Source organism: Corvus hawaiiensis, chromosome 2 (genome assembly GCF_020740725.1).
Source record: "Corvus hawaiiensis isolate bCorHaw1 chromosome 2, bCorHaw1.pri.cur, whole genome shotgun sequence".
Taxonomy (NCBI): domain Eukaryota; kingdom Metazoa; phylum Chordata; class Aves; order Passeriformes; family Corvidae; genus Corvus; species Corvus hawaiiensis.
The window spans coordinates 96,062,211-96,088,534 of NC_063214.1; the positions used below are offsets into that span (position 1 = coordinate 96,062,211).

A 26,324-nucleotide genomic window follows, 5' to 3' on the forward strand; every position below is an offset into this window, starting at 1 on the left:
CTTTCTTTTCCTTTGGCTGTTACCTCCTTTAAGGAAGGCATATCCCTTTCTTTCTAATCCAACAGATGCAAATGGCCCAGTCAATGGTACAAAGTCAAACAAAAAATAGTCTTTCATCAAGCTACATTTTGCTCAGGAACGAGCAATGACAGGGCATGGCCCTGCCCCATTTTCTTCTCTTGAGCAAAGTCATACATTGGCTGAGTGTGTGGGCTAAGTGAGTGTCCCCTCCTAACCCTTTCCTCCCATGGTACAGCCTGTTCTGCCTGTAGAGATGACTGAATTAGCAGCTTGACCCTTTCCTGGTCAATGAAGGGTTTATGTCTCAGCATCTTCTTCTCACTGCTACTGAAGGAAAACAATCTTTTATGTACATGTTGAGCCGAGAATTGATTGAGAGCAGCCCTCCAGAGGACTTGGGGGTGATGGTTCATGAGAAACTCAAAATGAGCAGGCAATGTGCACTTGCAGTTCAGAAAGCCAACAATGTCCTGGGCTGCATCCCAAGCAGGGTGAGGGAGGGGATTCTGCCCCTCTACTCTGTTCTTGTGAGACCCCACCTGGAGTCCTGCATCCAGCTCTGGATGAAACATGGAACTGTTGGGGCAAGTCCAGAGGAGGGCCACTATTAGTTTTCTTCTGGTTTTGTATTTCAAGTTCTTTTACTCAGAGTTTGAATGGAGATGCAGGAGATTGAGAATTCTTGTTTGGACTTAGTTGTTTATTATATCTTATCAGTAATACAGCTGCACAGTGTGTGCCTTTTAGTTGGCAAGGTGGAAAATGGCTGTGAGTTTTAATTTTCAAGGCTTTTTAAAGTCTAACCAATTATGAAATGCTAAGTAACATGTTTTTACTTACAACCCAATTACTAACTTCTCATGTTCTGCAGTGAGGAACTTTTGACCCAATGACAAAACCCCTAGATTTGTGAAGAAGAAGGAGGAAGAAGAAGACATAAATCCACACCCAAAGTTCTCCATATTGTAACGTATTATTACCTATATCCCTAAACCTAATATGTTTCTACATATGCCACCCAGTGATATAACTTTTAATTACACAGCAATAACCTCAATGTTATCACACAATTTAGGAAGCTTTTCCCAGGGTTTTGGATTGAATACAGTATGTTTCTGAGGATCACTGCCTCTCAGCACTGAAAGGCTGAAATTCTCAGAACCCAGGGTTCCAACAGGCCACAAAGTTCATAAGGGGACTGGAGCACTTACCCTACAAAGATAAGCCAAGAAAGTTTGGATTTTATGGTAGTCCTGCAAGGAACAGAGAGCTGGAGTCAATGAACCTTAAGGGTCTCTTCCAGCTCCTTATGGTTTTCTTCCAATCTGAGATATTCCATGACTAAATGGTAAGTACAGTGGTATATGACAAGCATATCACAAGTCACACTGCCCTTCTGGTACAGTTCACACAAATCACCTAGTTTTTCCAATCAATAAATGACTGAAGATATTTAAAACAGATGTAGAACTTTTCTATTTTTCAGTTAAATATGAAATCTTACTCCTTTTTAATAACACATGAGGGAGAGGAAGCAGAACAAGAGTAACACTTAAGCAAAACCAATCTATTTTATTTCTGTCAAGTTAGTATTTCATTTTTAAACAGTCACACAATACAACTCCAGAGAACTGTACCTCTTACAGTTTCCCATTATTTATCATGGCTACTAAAAACATATAAAGCACTCAGAACTTGTTTTAACCAACCTGAAGCTTTCACAGTTAGTTGTTTTTGTAAATCTTCAACTGTAACTGAATACCACACTCACAAACATCAAATACAGGTACTTTCCATACTGAGTTAGTAACAGCAGATAAACTATCCTGCAAAAGTACAGCATTACAAAAATATCTCAGTAAATTTTGATTGGAAAGACTGTATCTGAAAATTAGAATACTGCTTGTACATAAAAGCCTATAAACAAAAATCTGTCAGCAAAATCAGTAAATGGTTCAAATATGTTAACAGTTGTATTAAACAACACTTAGTGGACTAATAAACAATACCATTTGAAAATAACTCTTTAGGAAGCTTGTAGTGAATATATTCACTGAATACTTTTGCACTACATCATTCATAGTCTGAATCAAACTGTTTATGGCAGGGACACCTTCTTTGACACAATTCATTTAAAATTAAAGCAAGCTGACCACACTTATGTAAGGCAAACATGTATCAAGGCAGAGCTGTAACAGAAAGCCTGTAATGACAATGACAGTAATCACCACACCTGTGTGTACAGATCGTTCTTAAAAATTATTCTTTTGTAGCAGTAAGAGATATTTGCCAAACATTTTAGTAAGAAATTGCAACTCCTATACCTTCAAAAGCACACCATGAATCATTGCTTCCTCAAGAGAAATTATCAATATTGTGTCTTCTGTCATCAGTGTTACATAAAGCTGGAACTGAAAAACCACAGCAAGTATATAAACTTAACATATTCTGAAAAAATGAAACTAAACCAGAAGAAATAAATCTAAAAATTTTCTGAAGTTGACAGTTACTCATAGTAGTGATGATAGTAATAGTAATGATAATGACTTCTGTTACCAAGAATTCTACTTTCATATGTAAATCCAGGAAAAAAGGAATCAAGGAAAAGGAATTTGGTAACATTAGCTGAAATGCAATAAATTTTGGCAAAATTAGGCTTCTAGCATACACCCCAAAAATGTCAAAGCTTGATGGTATCCGTGGAAATACATGCACCAATCTGGCTTCTGGAGTTCTTCAGAATCTGGCAGTTATAAATAAATTCAGAACCAAGAAATCCATTTTCAACTGCAGGAAATAATTAATTAACAAAATGTTACCTGCAGCAAATTTGTAAGCTATCAGGAAAGAAAATGAGCAAGTTAATTGACTTCTGGTTTTGGAGGAGAAAAACATTTAAGTCAATTTAATATATGAGTATTTAATTCAATGTTTTTTATATGAATCAGTTGGGCATGTTATTCTGGAGACTATTTTTGAATGTATTTCTGAATTTTCACATTATTCAAGTTTTTCTTTTGAGAGTGGTGAAAGAAAGCAGTGATTGGGTGGGAAAAAAGTGGAATCTTTATTGGGTTATATTCTGCACTTAGTGTATTTTTACAGCCAATTTTATCAATCTCATCTCTCAAAAATCTGTACTAGGAAGACACATCTAATATGGGACAACAGCAGTTGGACCTCTTCATAAAACTACTAACATATCCTACATTCAAAACCTCAGTGCTGCAATCAAATACTATGCCTGGAAGTCCCTGGGTGAATTTCTCTCTCTAACTCCTCCTTCTCACTCTCCCTCTGTTCTCCAATATTCATAGTTCCTTCATCTCTGACATGAAAGCATTGGACTTCAAGTTGAAAATCTTGTTTCTTTTCATGGAAAAAAAGAAAAGAAAGACAAAACAATGCTCCCTGAACATACAGCAATTACTCTAAAAGTAAATCCAAGCATGACGGTATTTTATACACTTCTGTCTTCTTATCACTGAATAGGAGCATGCTTCTGTCTTTTCTAAAAGAGTACTGAAATTTGAGTTATAGAAGTGAATGTGAAGAGTTTTTTTATTGCTGCCTCTGATGACTAGCATCAGCACTTACTTTTTGCAGTCCTTGTGTCTTCAAACTAACAACAGGGGTAGAGACAGACACTTTTGACTGAATCAATTCAGTGATAGCTTTCATCTCCATAAACTGAGCTATTTCATCTTCCAGAAGTTTTTTCTTTTCCCCTAATTTCAGCTCCTCTTCTTGATGTATTAGCGCAAGATGTTCAGATTTAGTCAGTACCTATTTAAAGAAAGCAGAAAAAACAGCATTTCCAACTAGCAACACAAGGTGGTGATATCACAATATAAAAACCCTCTGCAAATTAACAGTAAAGCCCATCTCAATTTGTGTTAATAGTTGTTAGAAATTGCAGTTATTTCCCCAAACTGTTAAGACTAAAAAACAGCAATACAGAAAAATAATAACTTTTATCAGACTGTTCTCATGATCCATGCTATTACACTCAAAGTACAGGTGGAAAACATGGGAGGCACTAAGTGAATACCAGATTTCCTACTACGTTTTACTGCACCTTTATTATATCAAAAATAAGGAAGCCTTTAGAGATGAACCAATTATCAACAGATAGGTTAAATCAAGATGTGTCAAGTAGAATACAGTTCCCTAAAACCAAGTGGGGAAGTGTATATTGATCAGATTTAAATATTAGTAAGTACACAGAGTAGGTCCGGTTGGAGAGTTACTGGTGGCCTGCAAGAAGCTAACTACTTTCTACAGTAATAGTTCTCTGATTGGGGTTTTTTGACATATTAATGAATTTCAGTTTCCAGATGTATTTCAACCAGTTTAAACCTACTGTGAAGTTGTGTGTGACAACAAAAGGGTACTTTGCCTCTCCTTGTCTCTCATTTCCCCCCCACACAAATTCTCCTAGAATCCTGCTTTTGCAAAGAAGAAACTAAGAATTAACTAAGACTATAAATTTAACAGTATGCCTGTTGTGCACAGCAGAGCTGACAAGTTGTACAGGTGCACCTACAAGTTTCCTCTAAATGAAGGATGTGAAAGAAATCTGAAGTACAACAGAAACTCCTGGTTTTCTTTAGTTTCCAGATACAATATAGCAGCAAGAGTACACGACGAATGTTCTTTAGGAGTGAGATTGCATGATCACTTTCCCACATCAGGAAGTTGGATAACTAATATCCATTCTGCTGCAATATGCAGAGCTCACAAACCACTTGGTATAAATCATACAAGGAAAATATCAAAGGGTAGCACAGATACTGTATAAAACCTTGCTGAACCTGCTTTGAACATGGCTAAGCGTTCTTCCAGTTGGACAGCCTCATCCTGAGAAGGCCTGAATCTTTTTCTTCTCCACAAGCAGCATGGGGGTCTTAACAGACTTAGAAAACAAATATTAAGCCACCTTCTTATTTAAAACACGTACCTGAACACCTCACAAAAACTGCTACAGCTTTGCTGGGGGACTGAGGTACAGAAAAGAACATTAATAAAAATACACAGGTTTCCAATTTCAATTAAACCAGTGTTCAAATATAAATACGCAAGACCATGATAAGTGTCTGGCAGAAAGTAGATGAGAAGATCCTATCTTGCTAGTCCAGCTTGACAGGGCTAAATCTTCAACAACATAGCCAAGAAATATTCCACATCTTCCAATAGTCTTAAGGCAGCTGGGAATAGATGAGATTTTAAAACCAGAACCAAAACAAACCAACAGAATACCAGACACACACACTTTCAAACCTCTTAGCATGAGGGTTGAGCTTAGATTTACTAACTGAATCTGGAAGTCAGGCAAACATGCATGGCCCACTCTGGAAAACCACCCACGGCATTTTTTCCTAAAATCTTGTTTTTTACAGAGCAATCTATGCACAAAAAGCACCCACACTGTGTTGTTACGGCATACCAATGTTTCTTAGCATGCTGCTAGAGAAGACAAAGAAACACAACTACTATATTCACTCTCTTACTTCACCGTATCAACTCCTACTCTATAGACATGTACCAGCTATCCACCAAAGCCTTTAGACCATAAGATCCTGCCTTTCAAAAAAACCAGTACCATTTACAGAATGACAGAATCATTTAAGCTGGGAAAGTCCTTTAAGATCATCAAGTCCAACCATGAACTCAGCACTGCCAAGTCCACCACTAAACCATGTCCCCAGCTGCCATATCTACACATCTTTTAAATACCTTCAGGCATGGTAACTCACCACTTCCCTAGGCAGCTTGTTCTCCAGTGCCTAACATACCCTTTCAGTGAAGACATTTTTCCTAATATCCAGTCTAAACCTCCCACAACACAACTTTAAGTCCATTTCCTCTCATCTTGTCCCTTATCACTCAGGAGAAAAGATGAGCCCCAAACTCACTACACTACTCCTTTCAGGTAGTTGTAGAGAGCAATAAAGTCTTCCCCGAGCCTTCTTCAGTCAAAACAACCCCAGCTCCCTCAGCTGCTCCTCCTAAGACATATTCTCTTGTTTGCTGGTGTCTAATCAATCTGCTAAGCCAATCAACCTGTGTAATCAAACTGCTTTTGATTTAAAGTGTTACTGTCCTCAAAATATTAGGAAATTATAAATATCAACCAGTGATTTTGTTAAGAACTTAGCTGTTCCAAAGCTCAGAAAACAAACTCAAGACAGACAGGCATGCTTGCCTGTTGCTCTGCCTCTTCCAACATTGCTGCTTTCTCGTTCACTCTCTGCACAAATCGTTGCTTAATCTCCTCTTCTTTTCTTTCCATTTCAAGGAAGAACTTGAGCCTCTTTGCCTCAATGACTTCCTGCAGACTGAAGTTCAAAAATGTAAGCAACTCTCCAGCATGCTGCTTTACTCAGTGTGGAAAACCAACAACCTAGAAAACTATGTAAACAATTAATACTCATCTGAAATATTAATTTCTACAGCTTCCCACATAAAAATTCATAAAGAAACCTAAACAGAAGCAAGCATCTTATCTATTTTTTTTATTTATGTAAACAACCCTGAGTAAAATTATTTATGCTAACAGCTCCTGGGCAATTTACATTTCAAAGTGAATACAGCACTTTAGGCATCTCATGTTCTAAAGACTTGATTTATACCTTTCTGACTCCAACATGCATAAGCTTCTTCCTTAAGTTACTTACTACTAAGACACTGAAATAGCCAGAAAAATCCCCCAAAATTTCTGCATTGTGAAACCTCAGTCTTCAGGTAGGACTGTATAAAAACAATTATTCTGGAGCATTAACATAACAAGAACTGATTGTTCCTATATGAAAATGAAAGAAAATAACAGGATCTTCAAAATACATTGCACTCTCTTTTTGTAATGTCAAAATTTAAATATGGCAGAATTACATTAATGTAGAATAAATTCAATTTCCTAAGTAGTTCAACACCCAAAACACAGGGTTACTTTCCAACATGCAACAGCCAAAACCTCAAGACTGCTTGTTTTTTCCTGAACCCTCTCTTCCAGAAGCAAATAAACTGCCTATATACTATACTTATATTTGAAATTATATAGGAGGAGTAAATTAGTTCAGATCATTGAGCAACTATCTGGCAAAAGAACAAGTCAGCAAGTAAACATTTCTTTACTTTTAAATCTATGCCTCCCTTCTCTTTTCAGTACACAAGATAATTTTTTTTTTCCTCCAAACAAGAGGTACTTGAAATTGAGATACTTCTTTCATGTCAAAGTGTATCATGGCAAATTAAAAGATGCTAGTAATTTATTCATATGAATAAACTACTAGAGGTTTGACATTTTCAGGGTGTGTACTACCACTGTCAGGCAGTGCTGGCAAGAAATGCTCTGCTTTTCAAGGAAAAATGAATGGAGCTTGTACACAGATGTAGCTCATACACCAAACTGCCTTTGAAAACAAACCTCCTTAATGATACAAGTTCTTCCATCAAAACATTTACCACAGACTTCTCTAAGTCACATGATTCCAGAGAGTAGAACTGGTGGATCACAGCTGTGTTAATGGTTATTGGAAACTCAAAAGCATTGTCTTCTATGACATAGGGCTTAAAAACAGATCAAACCATGGATAATGTTCTAGCTTTTTTCTGGGGCTGTTCTCTTACACCCCAGTGTAAGAACACTTCCTGAGTGCTGACTGGTCAGCCTTCCTCAGCTAACATGAGTTACTGTCCTTTGCCAGGTAACTCATGCCTTCCACCCTGATGTAAAATAAATAGGTATGTATACCAAGTATTTAATTTTGATTTATACTTTTAATACACATACATACTTATGTACCAGTTTTTGTTCATTTACTGTTTCTATTTAAACCATTTATAAATGTAAAAACTTACAAAAAAAAAAAAAAGATCTAAGGAGTTAATTATTTAGAGTAATCTAAACTTAAACAGCTCTCGTCTGTATTTAAATTTATGATGACTGGGCAGTTTCCCAGTCCTAAAGTTTCTTATTTGTATTCAAAATATCATCTAAAGAGACAGAAGAAACATCTTGAAATTGCACAGGCAGACAATGTTTGTAAGATATCAAGGTCAGAGCACTCCTCCTATTCTATCTTATTTGATCACTACATGGCAACAAAATAAATTCAGAACAATTACCTTTTTGTGTTTGGGTTTGTTTTGGGGGTTTTTAATCAGCTATGAAGTAACTTAAGTCACCCTGAAATTCTAAATCCCTAAATCCACATGAAACAGGGACATGGTTTTCACACAGATTAATTTCACACAGTATTAATTCACACTATCTCTAAGTTTAGACAAAAATGCTACAGCACGGGTTTATCAAGTGCTAGCAATCTCACACTATACACACTTCTGCACCCAGTGTCAGTTCTGCTAGATAAAATGCTGCCTTTGGGTACAATAAAGCTGCTAGACTAAGTTAACATGCTGCCATCCCACCTTCATTTCTTCACGTGGACATCTTTACACCCAGACTAGGTTACTTTACCAGGTAAAAGCAACTTTGTCTTGAAATAAGTAAAAGATTAACTTTGAAGACACTGGACTCAGTAAGTAATCAAATTACACATAGAAAGAAGAGGAGAAATAAAAGTGTATTTTTTAAATTTACTGTGTGGGTGGTTGTGAATGCCAGTAAGTGTTCAAGTGGAAGTGTGGAAGTGTTCAAGGCCAGGCTGGATGGGGCTTGGAGCAATCTGGTCTGGTGGAAGGTGTTCCTGTCCATGGCAGGTGGGTTGGAACTAGATGGTCTTTGAGGTCTCTTTCAACCCCAACCATTCTATGATCCCCTGAAATATCCTCTCCTCCTGGACTGAATTGTTCTGGGCATCACTGTCTTAGGTTACAATGTAACCAGAAGTATGTACTCTATCACCAGCTGTTAAAACCAGGTGGGGCAGTGTTCTTTCTCTCTTCCATCACTCACCCCTGGTAACTCCCTCCAGCGGGGTATCTTCTGTTAATGGAACATCCAGCCTCACTGCATGACTCATAAAATTACATCGTCCCATTGTGAGATGCTCCACCCAGGGGGAGGAACCCAGCATTCCTACCTGCATATCATCTGAGGTTAGGAACACCACAGTCAGCCTTTACCTACTGGATTCCCAGAGGACAAGAGCTACATAACCACCACTGGACCTTCAGAGGAAGAGCAGACCCTTCTACAGGATCACCGCTTCAGCAGAACCACATTTATCACTTCACCAGGACTGCAGCCACCATTGAATCGGACTGCTACCAGCACCCTGCCCAGCAGGCTGTCAGGTTGCATCCTGACTCTGTCAATGTTTTTGTACTATTGCATTTATTTTAAATTCTCCTATTAAACTGTACTTCTGATTTCATGTCTCTCACTAGTTTGCTTTCAAACTAGTACAATCACCAAGACAGAACTAACCCAAAATTTCCTTTTGTGTTTGGCATATCATCAACACAATAACCCAAACACTCCTTGGTTTTGGAGATTTGGAGAGGAAGGAAAAATGGTTCACCAAATCTTAAGCCAATCCTTTCAACATTACTACATCCACTGCTCACAGTAAAACATTTTTTGGTTTATCTGAAGACTGGTTTTACTGCTTCTCAGTTAGCACATTATAAAAATCAAGTTCACAGGTTCTCTTCTTCTGGCTTAGACATCCAGAATGTTACACTCTGTACAAAGACACAAAATTTAAATGTTATAATTAATGATTTAAATAATGTATTCTTATTGAGGTTTTGGAGTAAGGGATTGTGAAAAAAGTCTAAGCTAATCATACATACCAGCACTACCACCTGCCTTTCTACAGAAGCATAGCTGTGACATACAGTTTTTCTGTCTGCATGAGACTGAAAGAATGGAAGCCTAAAATTGCAAACCAGACACATTATGTTCATAAATAAAGATTCTGAAGTGAATTCAATTCTCAGTGGAACTTTGAACAACTTAGGTATTTAAAGTTTGTTCAATTCAACTTTTAAAAGCTTTCAAATTTGAAAGGAACACCTGTAACTTTTGCATAGCATTTGACTATCAATTAAGGTATATCAGAAAAACTAAAAAAACCAAAGATTAACTAGTGGCAGGTATTTCTAGCACAGTGCTTTGACTCAGTCAACTGGCTCAGTTGCTATTGAGCAATAATAAGGATGCGGTAGATCTAAATAATTAGCAATTTTCCAGTAGAGGCATGAAAAACAAGTATTTTGGGTGTGGTTCGATCTCATTCTAAGATGGTTAAAATATTTAGCTAAAATGCAAAGGTCTGCAGCTGGTCAGATGAACTCCATTGCCAAGTGACTTCTTAAGAAAAAGGTCTAATAGCCTTTCAAATGTTAGGTTTCTTTTCTTAGATGTGACAACAAGAGTTATGCCAACCTTCCTCTACGTATAAACTTACTCATATCAGTGAATCCTTCCTGGTTTTCTGTCATCATCTTCAAAACAGACTGAAAAATAAACATGTTCAAGAACTGCAAGTTCTGAATATCCCAGTTGCAGGGAGGAATAAAGCATGGAATGATTCCCCACATACTGAGAAACCAAGATGCTTACATTACAACCATGTTTAATTGCAATTATAATGAAGAACAAACTGTAATTATGGTGACAGAAAAACAACTAACCCAGAGAATGATTAACATCAGCAGATCTAAATATGCAAGCAGAGAGCCTGAATTATCAATCCTCAGCTTTTTTCAACAGACCATGGTCTATCAGTTTTCTTCTTTCAAAACAAAAATGTCCCCATAGGCAACAACTGAAAAATTGTTAAGCCCATAGGCTTAAATTGAAAAATGAACTTAACAAAATGTCCAATTTCAAAACACTAGCAATCCTCTCCTCCCTTGCAAACACCTAGGCTAACTAGGTGTGCGTGTATATTTAGAAGTTTTTTTTCCTGGAAGCACTCTTCATGTCTAGATTTCTCTTTTCAATTATTCCAAATTTTAACATTTAAAACACCTCAGCAAATATCTCTCGCTGAGAACAACCTGAAACAAGGAATTTGTGTTCCTAATGAACATAATTGGACCATTGAAAAGGCAGGACCAGACCAGGTACCTACACACAGAAAAAGCTTATCTTTACTTTTCAACAACAAAGAAATGCAAATGCCAATTTTAAGTAGCAAAAAAATATAAAATTATAAAGTTATAAAAAATCCACTTCCTGAATTTTATATCCAACAGCTACTGCATAAGATGCATAAACCACACCCTAAATACTCTGCTATCTATTGACTTCATTACTTCATTCTTAGAATGCAACTGCAAACTAACAAATTAAAGTTATTATGAAATAGCTTCACCAAAAATACTGAATTAGGGAGTAGGTGTTTTTGAAAGTGCACAAGACAGTCACTTCAGACCTCATTTATTTTCCCTAGCAATAAGATGCAAATATATTTTTCTATTGTGTGCTGAAAACATCTCTTTCCACATCTTCCATTAAAAAAGTAAAACTTGCCAACATGTGTTTTACACACATGTAGGAGCAAAAGCTTTTACAGATGTCTGCCCAAAACCTATCTCACAAGGTAGCTGGACATCCAGGAATTACTGGTTTTGCTTTGCAGTGGCATACAATTTTGGATTAATAAACTGCTGTCCTACTTCTAAATCTGAAAGAATGGTACTGGAACTTCACAAGCAGCTTCTTCACAATATGCCAAAAGGCAGGGCACATTAGCTACTCAAGTGTCAGTGTTCAAATGCTACAAACAGCCAATTACTCAAGTCTAGCTGAGGTTGTCTAAATTTATATTATTACCAAATTTAGTATGTAGACAGCTACATCACAGGCACAAAATAAGACTTCTCAACATGCCTTTTGATGATTACTTACTCAAGTAGCATGAAATTTTAATCTTCAGGCATATACTGCTATGCAAGATTAATTATACTTTAAAACTACAGCTCTTAGAATCCACATGTATATGTTGTGAACATCTTTAAGGAAAAAAAGGATGACAATTTAATAATACATTTTTGCCTAAAACAACTGGATAGTCCCTATTCTAAAAGTTATTTAAATGTACAAGCAAACTGGGAAGCAGTGAACTTCCTCTAAGTAAAAAGACATTTTCTATCACACTGTTGAGGATGACACTTTCTACTGTTTCCTCAGCAGCTTGATAAAACACCTTATGGGTAAGGCTGCATTAGTCTGCTAATTACACTGCATACACATCCTCTAAATTCTCTCCCTTTTTTATGTTATCATCAAATGTCTCTCCCAAAACACCACACACCTTCTCTTTCAGACCTCAGTGTCTTTCACTACGCCACGTTATGGAGGGACAACCACATCCATCCTAGTCTTACTTTTCTCTTCCTGTTGCAGTAAATCTGGAAAAAATTCATTTTTCTAGATTCTTATGGAATATCTATTCTCATCCTTCCAAAACAATGACATTTTCAATAGATCTGATTTATTTAAACTAATTACTAAGTGTACTGTCTTGCCAAAATCTCTCAATAAAACTGACATCTAGTGGGCCATACATAAAAACTACACACCAAAGAGAACTCAGCTCTTCTGTATATCCAAAAAGAAAAACAACTTCTAAATGAGCTCTTAAGTGTAAAGTACTGGGACATTCTGATGTGAACCTGCCACTTTATTAGGCTGTTAACAAAATACAAACTGTGTAGGGGTTTTACAAAGACAATTCCTGTGTTTGTAGCAGAAAACACTTCTATGGATGATGGTTTTTATAATTTAACTCTTATCCTAAGATGGCTGTACACCATGAAATCCAGTTTAAGAAAAGCCAAAGGTAGTGGAGTCAATATTGCCCTGAACAAATCTCTAAAAAAAGTCTTCTCTAGACAAGGATAACAAGACATCGGCTGTTAACACAGGTTCTTAAACCTAAACCAAATTAAAATCTACAGTTAATTTCAGTTGGTTTTAAACCTCTTTCACCTTTGGTTCTCTTTTATGAAACGGATGTATTCCTTTTTTGGTAAGTCAAGAGACCACTGGTTCAAGGTCAGCTCAAGATCATCTAAATGAACTAATCTGCAAACGTGCCTTTGTTCAAACAATGAGAAACTGTTTTTAATGCAAAGTCTTATTCTGTTCTCATGCCTGCTTTAAGACAGCATTTCCCACCATGACTATGCAGTAACAGTGCTTTGCTTCAAACCATGAAGGCTTGAACAACTCCTGAAGCAACCGCTCTTCCTCATCAGGATTCTGACCAGTTAAAAGTACAGTCCCGTGCATTAACAAAAAAAGGAAGCTGGAAGAGGGAGACGAGAGAACTGGAAATAAAAGATTATAAACAAAATGCATATAGAAATTTTAAATGCTTCTTGCAGAAAGCCGCTTTACTACATGAAACAACCGAGTGTCCATAACCCTCTGCTTAACTTTCCTTTAGAATCCTCTTTTAACTCCCTACAGTCTAGCAAGAGATTTCTTGACCTGAAAATGCTAAGACATTTGTTATTATGGCAGATAATTTGGGAAGTCAACAGCGTAACCACTTATTTTGTAAAAGTTTTTGCTTCAGTTCCTTCCGAACCTGGAGTCCAATCAAACCATTATTCAGAATCAGACATCCTTAAGAGAGAAAGTAAAACATAATACCAATATATAATGAAAATAATTTAAAAATTCATAAAGTGCATGTACCAAAAGAAAACAGACACACTTCCTTTCTAAGAAAATTAAAATCCTCAGGTTTATTACAGAAGAGAAAGATTTCAGAAATACAACTGGCTTTCATGTTTTCAAAAACAATGCTCATTTAAACCCATATACTTCTCCATGAAGACAACTGAATGAACAGCTACAACCTCAATTAAAAAAAAATATTCTTTCCTTCCTAGAAAACCTATTTTATGTATGAACCCTGCTCTGCATTGGGCTGATGTGAAGTGAATGGATGCTGAAAGCAAGTGCTGCACATGAAGTCCTTTACCTGATTGGCTTGTTCTCAGGGCCAATGTCTCTGCAACCCAACTTTTCCAGTCTGCAGCGTCTGTACAACTCATAATATGCACAAGTCTTCTCTCTTAAGTCTTCCATATTGGTGCAAAGCATCCTGCGAAGCTTTACAGTGTCACAGTGGCTCTCATTTTCCACTAATCAGTAAAAAGATTTTATTATTATGCAGAAGTAGAAAATACATTTTAAACAGCATCACTTATTTTGTTCACTAAATATACTTCTACGAAAAGGTATCTTGTTGTTTATTATAACTCTTATACTTCCTCATCATTTCTAATATACACACTGACATACTGAAGACCTGTAAGCACTGGTGAACGTATTTCAACCCATCCTGATTTCCTGTTTGAGCTGAACAACAAACACCACATTTCTCTCTTTTTTAACCCTCTTCTTTACTGACAATCACAAATGTTTGAAATTTGGTAGTGCTAGAGGCACTGCCACTATACTAACCTACTCAAATACTACATACACCATCTCATACCTTAATTCCAAGGATGCATCAGTGTGGATGAAACTACCGGTTAGTGCACGCCTCAAAAATTAATTGTTAAATTCCTTAAATTGTTGATCCAAAATACAGTCAGCCTGGCATCAGTGAAACAGCCCCTTGTATTATTGGAGAATTTTATACTTCAACAACAGCAAAAATCTTGTAAAAATACTTTTAAGAATTCCTTTACCTTTTACAATGCCCCAAGGGTATTGACGAGCTCTCACCATTTTGTTTCCAATTTTCACCTTTTCCATACTTCCTACCACAGCAAATGGCAAATGACCCTGTAAGAGTCATACCAATAAAGTCTTATCTGTCAGCATTTTTATGCTAAAACAGAAAAACACTTCAGAAAAAAATTAGGGAGGAAAACACCATTTCAGGAAAAGCCAACAGGAAGTTTCAAACCAGAAACCACTCTTAGGAGATCAGTAGCTAGGCAGTATCTATTGATAAAAAACTGAAACTCATGACGTGGGAACGAGAGCAGTGCTAAGTCCTGCATGTCAGGAGGAATAAGCCCATACCACAGCATATGCTGAGGGCCGACTGTCTGGAAAAGCACTTTGCAGAATAAGACATGGGGGCAACAATCTTGTGAACAGCAGGTTGTTCCTGATTCAGCAGGACTGCCCCAAAGGCAAAGGCAACCAACTGCATCCTGAGCTGCACTAGGAAGTGTCAGCCCCAAACAGAAAACTGGTCCAGAACATATGACTCACATTCAGTCAGAGCTCATCGTATCCCAGTAACACTCATGTGACAACCACAGGTTGGAACCTGTGGTGGTGTGGTTACTGCTGTGGGCTTGGCACAAAGACAGGCTGGGCACTGACTGCCTGCCTGCTGACCCAGAACAGCTGACCAAATAAAGGAACACCATTACCTGGAAAATAAATCACTAGCAGAGCATGGAAGTGGTAAGTAACAAACCACCACGTTTCCCCACAGCAAAAGGACCTGTTACTGATGGACAGCTGCACATTCACACTCCCTGGCCAGGTAACAGAGGCTGGGACTGCAGAGCCATGGGGTCTGGCATCCTGGCTCCTTTTCCCTACTTTCAAACCCTGGTACACACGAACATGGTCATGTGCACCTACAAACACAGGCACAAGAGCAGCAAATACAGAGTGCTCAAGGCAAAGCCATCTAGCTTCACAGCCTTGCAGAAAGCTGGCAGCTACCCCTGGGACAATCAGAAAGGACAACAGAAAATAAGCTAGAGTTACATCTGACTTCTTCATCCCAAGAGAAAAATCTGTCCTAATTTCAAAAGAAAGTACTAAACAAAAGAAAAAAAGCAGGTGGAAGACTTGCTGTGATAAACACCAGAGAAAATTGTAGACATGAGGCGCCTAAATATCTTCTCTACCAGATGTAAAATTTTATTTGTTGAGGAAAAGAGCAAAGTCAATCTGTCCATCTATAATAATAATTATATATTAATTAACCAGATATTAGAAAAACCATTTAGGCATGGGAACCTCTTTTCTGTTACAGATATCAACACCAGAGGGACAGGAAGATTTGCAAGTGGAAAAAAAAACCCAACACATAAGAGCTTTTTAAGGAGAGAGAAAAAAACCAAACAAACTTGTGACATGCAAACTTATAAGCTTAAAGACAATGGTGAAAGCAGTGACATTTATCAGCAGAGAATGATGCTTTAGTACTGAAATATCAATATTTTTGTCATTTACTTACATTTATGATGGTATTAATTTCAGAAACAGTCTCATCATCAGTAGGAAACTGGTATATCTGGATGCCATTACTAATTAATTCACTCATTATTTTCTTCTTGAACTCCTCTAGCTCAGCTTTAGAAATGCTGTCTGCTTTGCCTATAACTGGTATAATGTTCACCTATTAATGACATAAATTATACAAAATGTGTGAGACTTCAATTTTGAGGTGGGAACTTTTGTAAATAGAATTATTTTCTAATAAGCTGTTCAAAACTTCCCCCGCAGTCCAAAATTTTCCATCAATTAAAAATATTCTCAAAGGCATCATTTAACAAACTAGCAACCAATTATTCAATATACTCCCTTAAAAGTAATTGATTCTAAGAACAAGGAAGGAGGTCTCACAGAGTGAAGTACTCAAAAGAAAGCAGTGCCTACTTATTAACTAAATGCCATTAAGTATTTATATCTCTGCTAAAAAAATAGATTGTTTAGTTCATAGCAGCAAGGGACATGGCTCAGGTGTTAAATGAAAGCTGACAGTCTAAATACACAAAGAAAAGGAAGCTGGCTACCAAATCCTGCCTACCCCTGAGCCTCTTCCTTGGGTTCCTTTCAGCTACATCTTCTTCACCTCACCACTGCAGCAGTTTCTCAAGTGTCTGACATGAGCAGAGGAATGACAAAGGCTAAAACATCTTGCTTTTCCAGTCTTTACACTAAGTATTCAGAACACAGAATTCAGTTCTATTAAACTGCCCTATTTCCTAAAATAATTATGGCAGTAACTTGGAAGGCTGTAATGCCAATTTTTTCTTACAAATCCTATTGCCACTCCCAAAATACACATTTTTCAGAACTAAATGCAAATAATGAATGCCAATATCCAAATATTTTGAAAGAACAATATAAATAACTCCTCCAGATTTCAGAAGATGAAGAGTTTTACAGAGCTCCTTGATCACAGATGCAAAAAGGAAGGAGAGGGAGGAAAAAAAAGGAAAACACACATACACTTTCTATTCTTCTGAATATTCTGTCTGAATGGAAACACCTAAATGTCAAGAACAGATTCAAAATGGATATTTTTCAAATAAGACTTCTGTCATAAGCAAAGTGTCCCAAAGAGTAAGAAGCAAGCCAATTCTGAAGTATGACTTCTAAGGTTACATGATGACAGTCCTTAATTGTGTAGCATACACAATCTAAGCATATATGGGGTAAAATATCTAAAATCAAATAAAATGATGGAATATATTTTTTTAATAAGTGAACTAATTTAGAATTGTATAAACAATCTGTTACAGCTAGGAGTAATTCACACCTTCAATCAAATTAGCTGGGGGACATCAATTTAGGTTTTCTCTAATATAGGTCTAAAAATAGATGGAACACAAAGTCCTCAGAATTAAATTAACCTCTACTCTGTCTCTTCAACATGAAACTTTTTCAAGCACTCATTAATTAGGAGAGAATTTCTTAGAAAACAAATAGCAGAGGAAGTCTACCAAGGAGAACAGTAAAAAGCAAAATCATCAGAAACTGTGATTACAGCTGTCAACACTGACATTAAATCACCACCACTGTATTAAAATTGAAAAGCATAATATTTACTCTGGTTTTAGATAAGCAACTAAGAATGAAAAGAAATACACGTATTTGAAATTACTGTTGGTTGGAAGAGCAGGCTGATTTAAGTGTATCTCTGTGAATCAATATAAAAATTTCTGAAGATTCTTTCTGGAGGGAAAAAAACCCAAACTAAATCCTCACAATACTGACTTAACCATAACCTGTATACAATTCTGCAAGAATGAATTAGAACTGCAGAGCTCTTAGATGAATAATCACTATTCCCAGCAAGAAAGGGTACAGGGAAAGATTCCCTTTATCTGCAAATGAAATCTGGCTGGTCTGTGATGATGCCATCCTAAGCAAAACTACAGGATTTTCCAAGGTCTAAATTCTTAGCTAGTCATCCAACTCATAACAGAGAAAAATAAATTGACCATAGATACTCTGTTTTTTTTCTTCAAGGACTACAGAGTACAGGATGAACCTAATCTATTCCAAGAACCCTCTCGACCTCTGAGCTGTGTAATCTGGTATTGTTTTGTAGCAGCAGACCATAACAAAAGCAGACAGTGCACACTGTAGTGGATTTAGGAAGAAACTCAAGACATCTTTGGACACAGATTTACACATCTGATGGATGCATGTGGCTGTATCATCTTTTTACGGAATTCTGTACTCAGTGAATGCACCCAGGGACTTCCACATCCCGGGAAATTCCAAGTTCTTCATTACCACTAGGACAACGCAGTACTAAAGCACCACAAACATGGCTCCACAACGAGATGGAAACTAAACTACAGCTAAAGCATGTAACTCTTTCTGTGTGTACATGGTATTTCTGTAGTAAGATCAGAAAGAAGAATCCATTGCAAAGGGATAAAACAACAGATTTACATGTGGTTCATGCACTCTCTGTGCCAAAGCAGGACTAAAAATATTTGCAGTAGGTGGCTAGAAGCCAAAATTCCCCAAAGCAGAATTACTTTTGGTTTATCCTCATGGAAGTATTTTCTCAGGATACTGGGACTTGAGGATCTATATCCTTTTCTTTTGAAAGAAACACTTTTAAAGGAAGTTCAGTAAAGAGAGGGCACAACCTAGAAACCAACAACATAGCACATAGAAATGACCCTGCACTCCCCTACCCTTGTACCACCGTATCTTCCCTCTGCTTGCTCTCTGCTATTGAGAAGCTCAAAATGCAAACTACATCCACAAACAAGTAACAAAAATCCCAAATGTGCTTATCAGCCACAAATGTGGACTAGACAGCTGATTTAATCCTTGTTATCTTGGAGAAACTTCTCACAAACAAGAAAATGCAGAAAGAAAATTTAGCAGGAGGGGCTCTAGTAAAGCACAAAGGAAATGGCTAAAGGCACAGCAAATGCATTTAAGTTTTCAAATTTCTCAACATTTCAACGAATTAAATCCAAATAATATAAGGTTTCTTAAAATTGTTTAAACATTTAGCTTCATCCAGTTCACACAGCCCTATTACAGAAGAAAGTTAAGGATTTAGAAAATGCAAGTAATTTCACTAGAAACTGCTATTTTAAAGCTTTCTAAACAAATCAAGATGTTAAAACACTACTGCAGCCTATCTTAGACAAAGCCACGCTGGCGGGGTGCTCTGTTCATGGCACATGCCTCTTCAGTTATCTATAACTAAGATCTTCACAGTGCTGCAGAGCTTTTTATATGCCAACTTTCCAGCAGCCCCAAAACTAGAAACAAGCTTAATTAGAAATACTACAGCACTTATGGAAGGTACCCTATCCAATCTCACTACGATGTTTACAGTTTAATAAAAGTAAAGTTGCTGTGGTTCTACCTTTTTTACTATTTTTTCAAACTTTGTTATGCTTCTTTTTTCAATGTTCTTGCTGGATGTCTCTCTCCTTTTGACTTGTAAATAAACAAGTGATGAACTGCAAGCTACTTGCAGAGCCCATTTATTCTGAACTTAAAGTATACCAGTGCCAAAAAAAATTACAAAACCAAACACATCAATATAGAACTGAAAGGTGGTAGTGGACCTAAAAGCTACAAGATGCTTGAGAAAGTAAGACAAATTCTTGGAACTGTTTCTAAGTCTTACCTTACTGTCTAGGCTTCTCATAGTTAACAAATCTATGGTTTTTAGGCAACGGCCTGTAGGTGAAATGAAATAGAGGCAGACATGGATGCGAGTATCATGGTAGCTAAATAAAGAACGTATAACTTTCAGTTCCTCCTTGAGATAGGCTTCAAACTGTGCATCTATATAATCCACTATAGGCTGATAGCTGTAGGAAATAAAATTTAACAACCAGGTATTAGCTACTCCTAAACAGAGACAGACTAAGAAGGGAATTCTCTTGTATTGTTCCGTGGATTTTTGCTTTACATGTCAAAAGGCTGCTCAAGTAGGGCAGAAAATTACATGTACAGACTAATCTTAATTTCTGAAAAGCTACTCAAAAAAGAATTGTGCATCTAATACAGACAAAACACTTCTCAGCTGCCATTAGTGAAAAAAGCTACATAAAGTTAATTATGATTATAATCGAACTTCCCAAGTGATATTTTTAAACTTTTGCCATTGAGCTGTCGAAATAAAAAACTCTTATATTTAAGAAAGACACAAAAACCTCTTAGGTAGAAGAAAAGAAAGAATGTGCAACTAATAGTACCAAGAAACAGGATGAACTTTATCTTCTGAAGTACTGTGCATGAGAGAGCTCTTAAACAACAGACAAAAACTAAAATGAGAAATGTTAGAGAAAATAAATCTTATTTATAGTAAGTACAGTTTAAGTATACTTTATCCTACTTAAAACCAGATTCTAACGTGCTTTCAAAAAGAAAGTTTCGCTAGATGTAGAAGCAGTGCACCCTTACATTTCTTCTGCTACACAAAGTTTATAAACCAGATCAAGTGCTATTGAAATCCAGAAGCAAGTGTTGCATAAAAAATTAAAAGAACGAAAAGGCACCTCCTATACCACACACCAAAACCTCTGATACCTATACTAGTACCTGCTTGCATCTCCTTCATCCAATTCACTAGCAGTAGCTATTATTGAGTCATATCATAAGGCATAGCTCTCATGATAAATGCGACTAACCTTCTTTTATTATATGAGTACCACCATTTAGGTACTCATATAGCATAAATTCTTTACAATTAAGGTGAAAGAAACAAAATCTGCTGAGACAGTTCAGTACTGTAAAACCTTAAATTCACAAAAGCAGAGACTCAAAAAAGTTCTGAAAGCCACCAGTGTGCTGCCTCTGCATCTCCCAACTTAGCTGTCCGAAAAAAAAAAAAAACAAAGGCCTTTGGTAATCCACATGATGTTACTTTCAGTTTAAGGTCTTCAACATGTTACAGTCAAATTGTTAAAAACCCTGTAGATCTAATCTATATAATATACAGTACTTTATAATCTGCTTGGCTGTTTAAAAACCCTCCTATTGACCTCCCTGCTTTTCTCCACCCCAAAAGATACTACTGCATGTACATATATTTATAAAGGATTATATCATAAAGAAAGGGGCAGAGTTCATCTGATTTATAAAATAACTTCCTACATGAAAGACAAATAGGTTTACTTTGACACACAGGGAGAAAGTTAACCATCTATTTGGAACACATGTAAGACAACCACTTACTACAAAGCCCAAAGAAAAATCAGCTGGCAATTGAGACCAAAACTTCAGCATAACATAGTGACAAGAGGGCACTTACCTATCTGCTTTGTTCATCTGGTCACCAAATCCCACTGTTTTTACAATGGTCAGCTTCAAAAGAACATTACTTTCCTGGAGTTCACAAGTCTGGGCTCTAAGTTGTACACTTGACAGAAAATGTGTTGATGGAGCATCCTCAAAATTGGTGTTAAACAAACTGCTCATCAAGGCTGATTTCCCAATTCCAGTTTCCCCTGAAGGTAAACAGAAGCGTTTGGGAAGACATTTTGCACATCAAATAAACACATAATAAGCACAGAAATTGTACACAAAAACTTCTCAACTGATTTCTCTGAGCAAAATGTATTTGTGCATTCTTTTAGTGAGCACAAAATATATTTTCTTTTTTTTTTTCATCCTACATATAAGAGTAAATTACCAGCTAATGAGTAGTGAGCAGAACAGTACCTTGACACTGATTTCTTTAAAAGTGAGAATTAACTTCCTATAGATTTAAAAAAGTTAAGTAGATAGCTGTGAAAACAGAGATTAAACAAAGGGTTTTTAAGAATAAGGGTAAAATACTAGAGCAAAGCATTTAATAAGTATAAAAACACTACAGTAATACCACCTGGGAATTTTAGAATTTTTTTAATCTGAAGCTCTTTGTTACGAGTGTAAGCCCAGCTTACTCAAAAGAATCCAAAAGGCTGCTGATAAATGAATAAATAACTGGCATCCATTTTCAACATTTTTTGGTCTTCACATTGTTTACAAAAATGCTATATACTAACCCAAAGAATGAATATAAATAAACAAAGCTGAGACAAGGGGTGGGATTATAGTGCATGCTTAACATTAAAGAAACTGTTTAACACCACAACTGGATTTAAATTTCTGTCACTTCCTAATTTGGGTATACCACTAAAGCCTTAAAGCACCCAGATACTACTCACCAATGCAAAGAACGTTGAAGCAGAAGCCATGCTTGATGGATTTCCTAACCAGTTGGTCAGGTAAGCTATCAAACCCAACATGTGCAGACAAGGACAAAGTTCGACAGCCATCATTTTGCTACAGAAAAATAATTTTAAAATATCAGTTAACCATGGCAACAAATTAATTCTACTAGAAAGCTAGAACTCATTCCTTATGATTTCACATGCAACGAAGAAAAGCCAAAATCTGGGAAAAAAAGACCTGTCAAATCAGCTTTTTTCCATGATTTGAGAAAAAATTAAAATTTACTTTACAGGACAATTTGCAGGCTTAAAATAAAGTCCAAGTTTTGCAAAAAACCCCCAAAAAAACCAACAAAAAAACCCCCAACCAAACAACCTTATGAAACATGAATGAAATAAAGTAGACAAGTCCAACTGAAAATGTAAACTGAAAAATGTAGGGAGAAAATAGATCACAGTTGGTTTGCTCCTAGAAATTAGGAAAAAGTATTAAAAACAATCTAAACATCACAATTCAAAATAGAGAACATAATTAATCAGAGGAAGGTGCGTGTTATCAAACGGAACTCATTCTGAGGAGCTGGAACTGAAATTGCTATTTAGGTAAACTAATACATTATCCACACTCATTATATGCACCAGAACTCTGAGATAGCATTATATTGATTTCATTAGAAATATCTAAACGTGCACATTCCTTTTCAAACATCAGCTAGCAATCTAGAACCAGGACATCAAGGCAGTGAGCATACTAAAAATGCATAAGGTGAAACGAAATATCTTGGTTCACACAAATGAACTGTATTTTTAAACAAACATTACATATCAGAAGTAGAAACGGTGACAGGTCCATGCTATTCTTTCTCTTTTATTTCCAATCCACATGGAATTGGAAACCATTAGTGTTTCCTGTGAACATGCACACAGTTAACAGCAGGAAATTTTTTAATTTAGCACTTAAAGCCCATAAAAGTAGCACCTTTCCTAATAGGTATGCATAGCAAGACTCAGAATTATTGTAGATAAAAGGATGTGGACATTCCTCACAGCAAATACCCATCCTCTTCTTGATTTGCACAGGACTTCCTTGTATGGGACTACAGACCGCACTGCACTAACTGCACCAACTCTCATTTTTGACTACTATAATCAGATAATTCCATTTTAGACTAACATGAGGGAAAATGCATATGCAAAGTGAACAATTTAAAGAGAAAATACAACATCTCTGGATATTAAAAAAAAAAAAAGTACATTCAAAGCATGTCTGAAAACAAAATTTCTCAAGCCTTCTACCAGAAAACAATTACTATTAAAAAGCGCAGAGAGACACTGAAAACTGTCAGTATCCTGCCCATTTAAAGACAAGTGTATCTGAGACAGAGTGGCGGCACATCTAAGAACTCTAGCTACTCAGTCTGGTACTCAAAGCACCTCTATTGCCACTAATATAAGACAGTTCCTCTAACACAAACTATTCAGCCTCCACACCAAAAACCAGTGCAAGAGGCTCAGCATGAGTGCAGAAAGGACGCCCTTCATCTTCATGTCACCAGGCGAAATCCCAACCATGCTGGGCTACCCTCAAAACCACTGCAAAAACACTGAAAAACCATTCGTAACACTCCAACAAAAAAACTGTCGCAGGAATAAATTTATTTCCTTCTGATGTCCAGGTGTTAGAAAGATAAAATTACTTTGTCAGTAGAATTGCCTTGTTAAGGTTTAGGACTTGACATGCCTCAGTGATCTCAGAGCTGGGGGAAGTTAACAAAGCTTGAAGAGAAGGATGTGCTAATGATACCAGACACAAAGAATGCAAAATTTACAGGCCACAAGGACATTTGGCAGAAATCCCAATATAAGGAAGAAACTAACAAAGCCAACTCAGCAACTATGCTGAAATCAGCTCCAACTAACTCAGCTCCAAGGCAATTTTGGCAGGAGGAGATTGTGACCACCAACTCGTGGACCACCAACTCAAGAAACCCACCAACTCAAAAGAAGAGAAAGATTCCAAGTGTGGCCTAAGTAGCATGACAAACGAGAGAATCACAAACCAATAGAAGGTAGAACACTAATTAAGAAAACTATGCAACTAGTAGCCAATGACCCTTGATCTCCCGGCTTGCTAAAATGTGTAAATGTAGTTTTGATGACTGGGCAGCTAGCACTTTGTGGGTTATCACCTAGCACCCTACTTTGCACAAACTAGAATAAAGAAATAGAAGTACCTTGTCTCAGTGTGTAAATTGTTGCTGCCTACCAAGCAGCGAGCCCTTATTCAGCACACCACCTCCCTTCCTTATGGAAGAATCACTGTGTAAACCTATTCCACCTGACCACAACTGAAGCATTCTCTTAATAGAAAAAAAGTAGCCTACATTTTTCCTTCTGAGATTTTCCAAGGACATCGGCTGTTTGTCCCTAACATCAGCACCTCATACAGCTTCACTCTGCTATTGTCTAACAAATATGCAGAGAAATTAAGTCCACAAAACTGACCACATGATACCCGCATTCTTACTGCTTCCAAAGAAATATCACCTAATTGATCACCTAACTGATCTAAATCGCATCTCATTCCTTCCCTCAACCTCTTTTTTAAAGGTTGAGCTAATTTGTCTGGATTTCTCCAGATTCATTACACTGGATGGGGCTCTGAGCAACCCGGTTCAGTGAAAACTGTCCCTGCCCCGAACAGGGGGGTTGGAACCAGACAATCTTTTTTAGATCACCTCCAACCCAAACCATTCTACAATTCTATGATTTAATCAAATATTTGGTTTATATAAAGTTGTCTTGCCCATTAAAAACAGCATAAAAAAACCCCATAGCCTGAGACAGTGCAACATTTAAAAATTATTCTTTCTTTCAGAAAGAAACTAAAAAAATTATTTTCTTTTAAAATTGCCACATATTTCTGGCTAAAAGCTCACAACACCATGCCGTTCCGAAGCAAAAGCTAGGTCTCAGACTACTACCACTCTGCATAAGCCTCTGCAGAACCAGACCAGCAGTCCAAGCAAGAAACTAGCTTGCTACGGGGCTTGTAGAGGTGACTGAAATTTGCCCTCCAAAACTTGAAGAAAACCGTAATCAATGTGTGCTTATGCAGAAGGTGATGGTCCCGCCAGCCCCAGGCAGCTACGCGGAGGCCCTGGGAAGGATGCCATGCCCTCAGCCGCGAGGGTGGACATCACCACATTAACGTGCCCATGGGCAGCCCAAATGTGGTTCTTCCGAGCCCCAAGTGGTTCTTCCTGCCCATGGGCAGCCTAAATGTGGTTCTTCCTGTGCCCCAAACAGGCACAGGAACTACAGGGGGACGTGCTGCCGTGTGGATGGGCTCAATGTCTGCAGAACATAAAGTTGACAGCTTTGCCATTACGCAGAAGTAATTCTTCACTAGCCAAGATTCAACTTATTACTTGGAATACGCGATACGCCACGGGAGCGCTAAGAAGGGCGGCATCTGAAAACAAGTTCCTTTAACAACAAGTGTCCTAAAAGCCTGGCAGCTCTGGGAACTAGACGGCGTGAGGAAGAAGCCTTCACCTCTGCCGCTAACCCGACCTGACACGACCCTCACCAGCGCCCAGCACGGAGCCGGGGCAGCGCCCCGTTCCCGTAGCGAGATGCAGGTGGCACTTCCACCTCTTCGCACGGTGTGACCGCCGTCCTCCTTCCCCTCCTGGTGCGGGCGCTGCCGGGCCCCTCCGTCCCCTCAGCCGCGCCGGGCTCACCCCCAGGGCAGGGGCTTGCTCACCAGCCGCCCCCCCTCCCCCCCCCCACCGCGGAGAGGACTTACCGCGTGCCGACCGGCATCGGGAGCAGCCATGACCCCGCCAGGCGAGGCAGAGAAGGAGGGAGGAGAGCAGGGAGGCAAAGGCGCGGCCGAAGCTGCCACCGAAGGGGAGAGCCACGCGGCGGGGAGGAGCGCGAGGAGGGGATGCGCTGCG

The 26,324-nt window shown here is 37.7% G+C and overlaps 1 protein-coding gene across 2 annotated transcripts; it reads right to left on the minus strand.

Moving 5' to 3' along the window:
- Positions 1–1,573: 1,573 nt before the first annotated feature.
- Positions 1,574–26,324, minus strand: SEPTIN10 (septin 10). Of its 2 annotated transcripts, XM_048327130.1 has the most exons (10): positions 26,174–26,324; positions 22,357–22,474; positions 21,459–21,654; positions 19,827–20,013; positions 16,167–16,328; positions 14,647–14,743; positions 13,932–14,094; positions 6,227–6,359; positions 3,619–3,807; positions 1,574–3,390 (listed from the first exon to the last, which is right to left on the minus strand). In XM_048327130.1, exons 1-10 carry the CDS (start codon positions 26,201–26,203, stop codon positions 3,253–3,255), a joined length of 1,413 nt encoding a protein of 470 aa, XP_048183087.1. In that variant the 5' UTR covers positions 26,204–26,324; the 3' UTR covers positions 1,574–3,252. The 2 variants fall into 2 exon arrangements, with proteins under 2 accessions (XP_048183087.1, XP_048183077.1); XM_048327120.1 differs by lacking the exons at positions 1,574–3,390; positions 6,227–6,359 and having other exon boundaries at positions 3,715–3,807.

Excerpts from the sequence above, each read along its gene's own strand:
- SEPTIN10 (XM_048327130.1), bottom strand. The coding sequence starts at position 26,203 with ATGGCTGCTCCCGATGCCGGTCGGCACGCG. Across the intron at positions 16,329-19,826 it reads TGAGAAGCCTAGACAGTAAG|GTGAACATTATACCAGTTAT; the intron begins GTAAGACTTAGA and ends TGTCATTAATAG. Across the intron at positions 3,391-3,618 it reads AGACACAAGGACTGCAAAAA|AAACAAGATTTTCAACTTGA; the intron begins GTAAGTGCTGAT and ends TTCCATGAAAAG.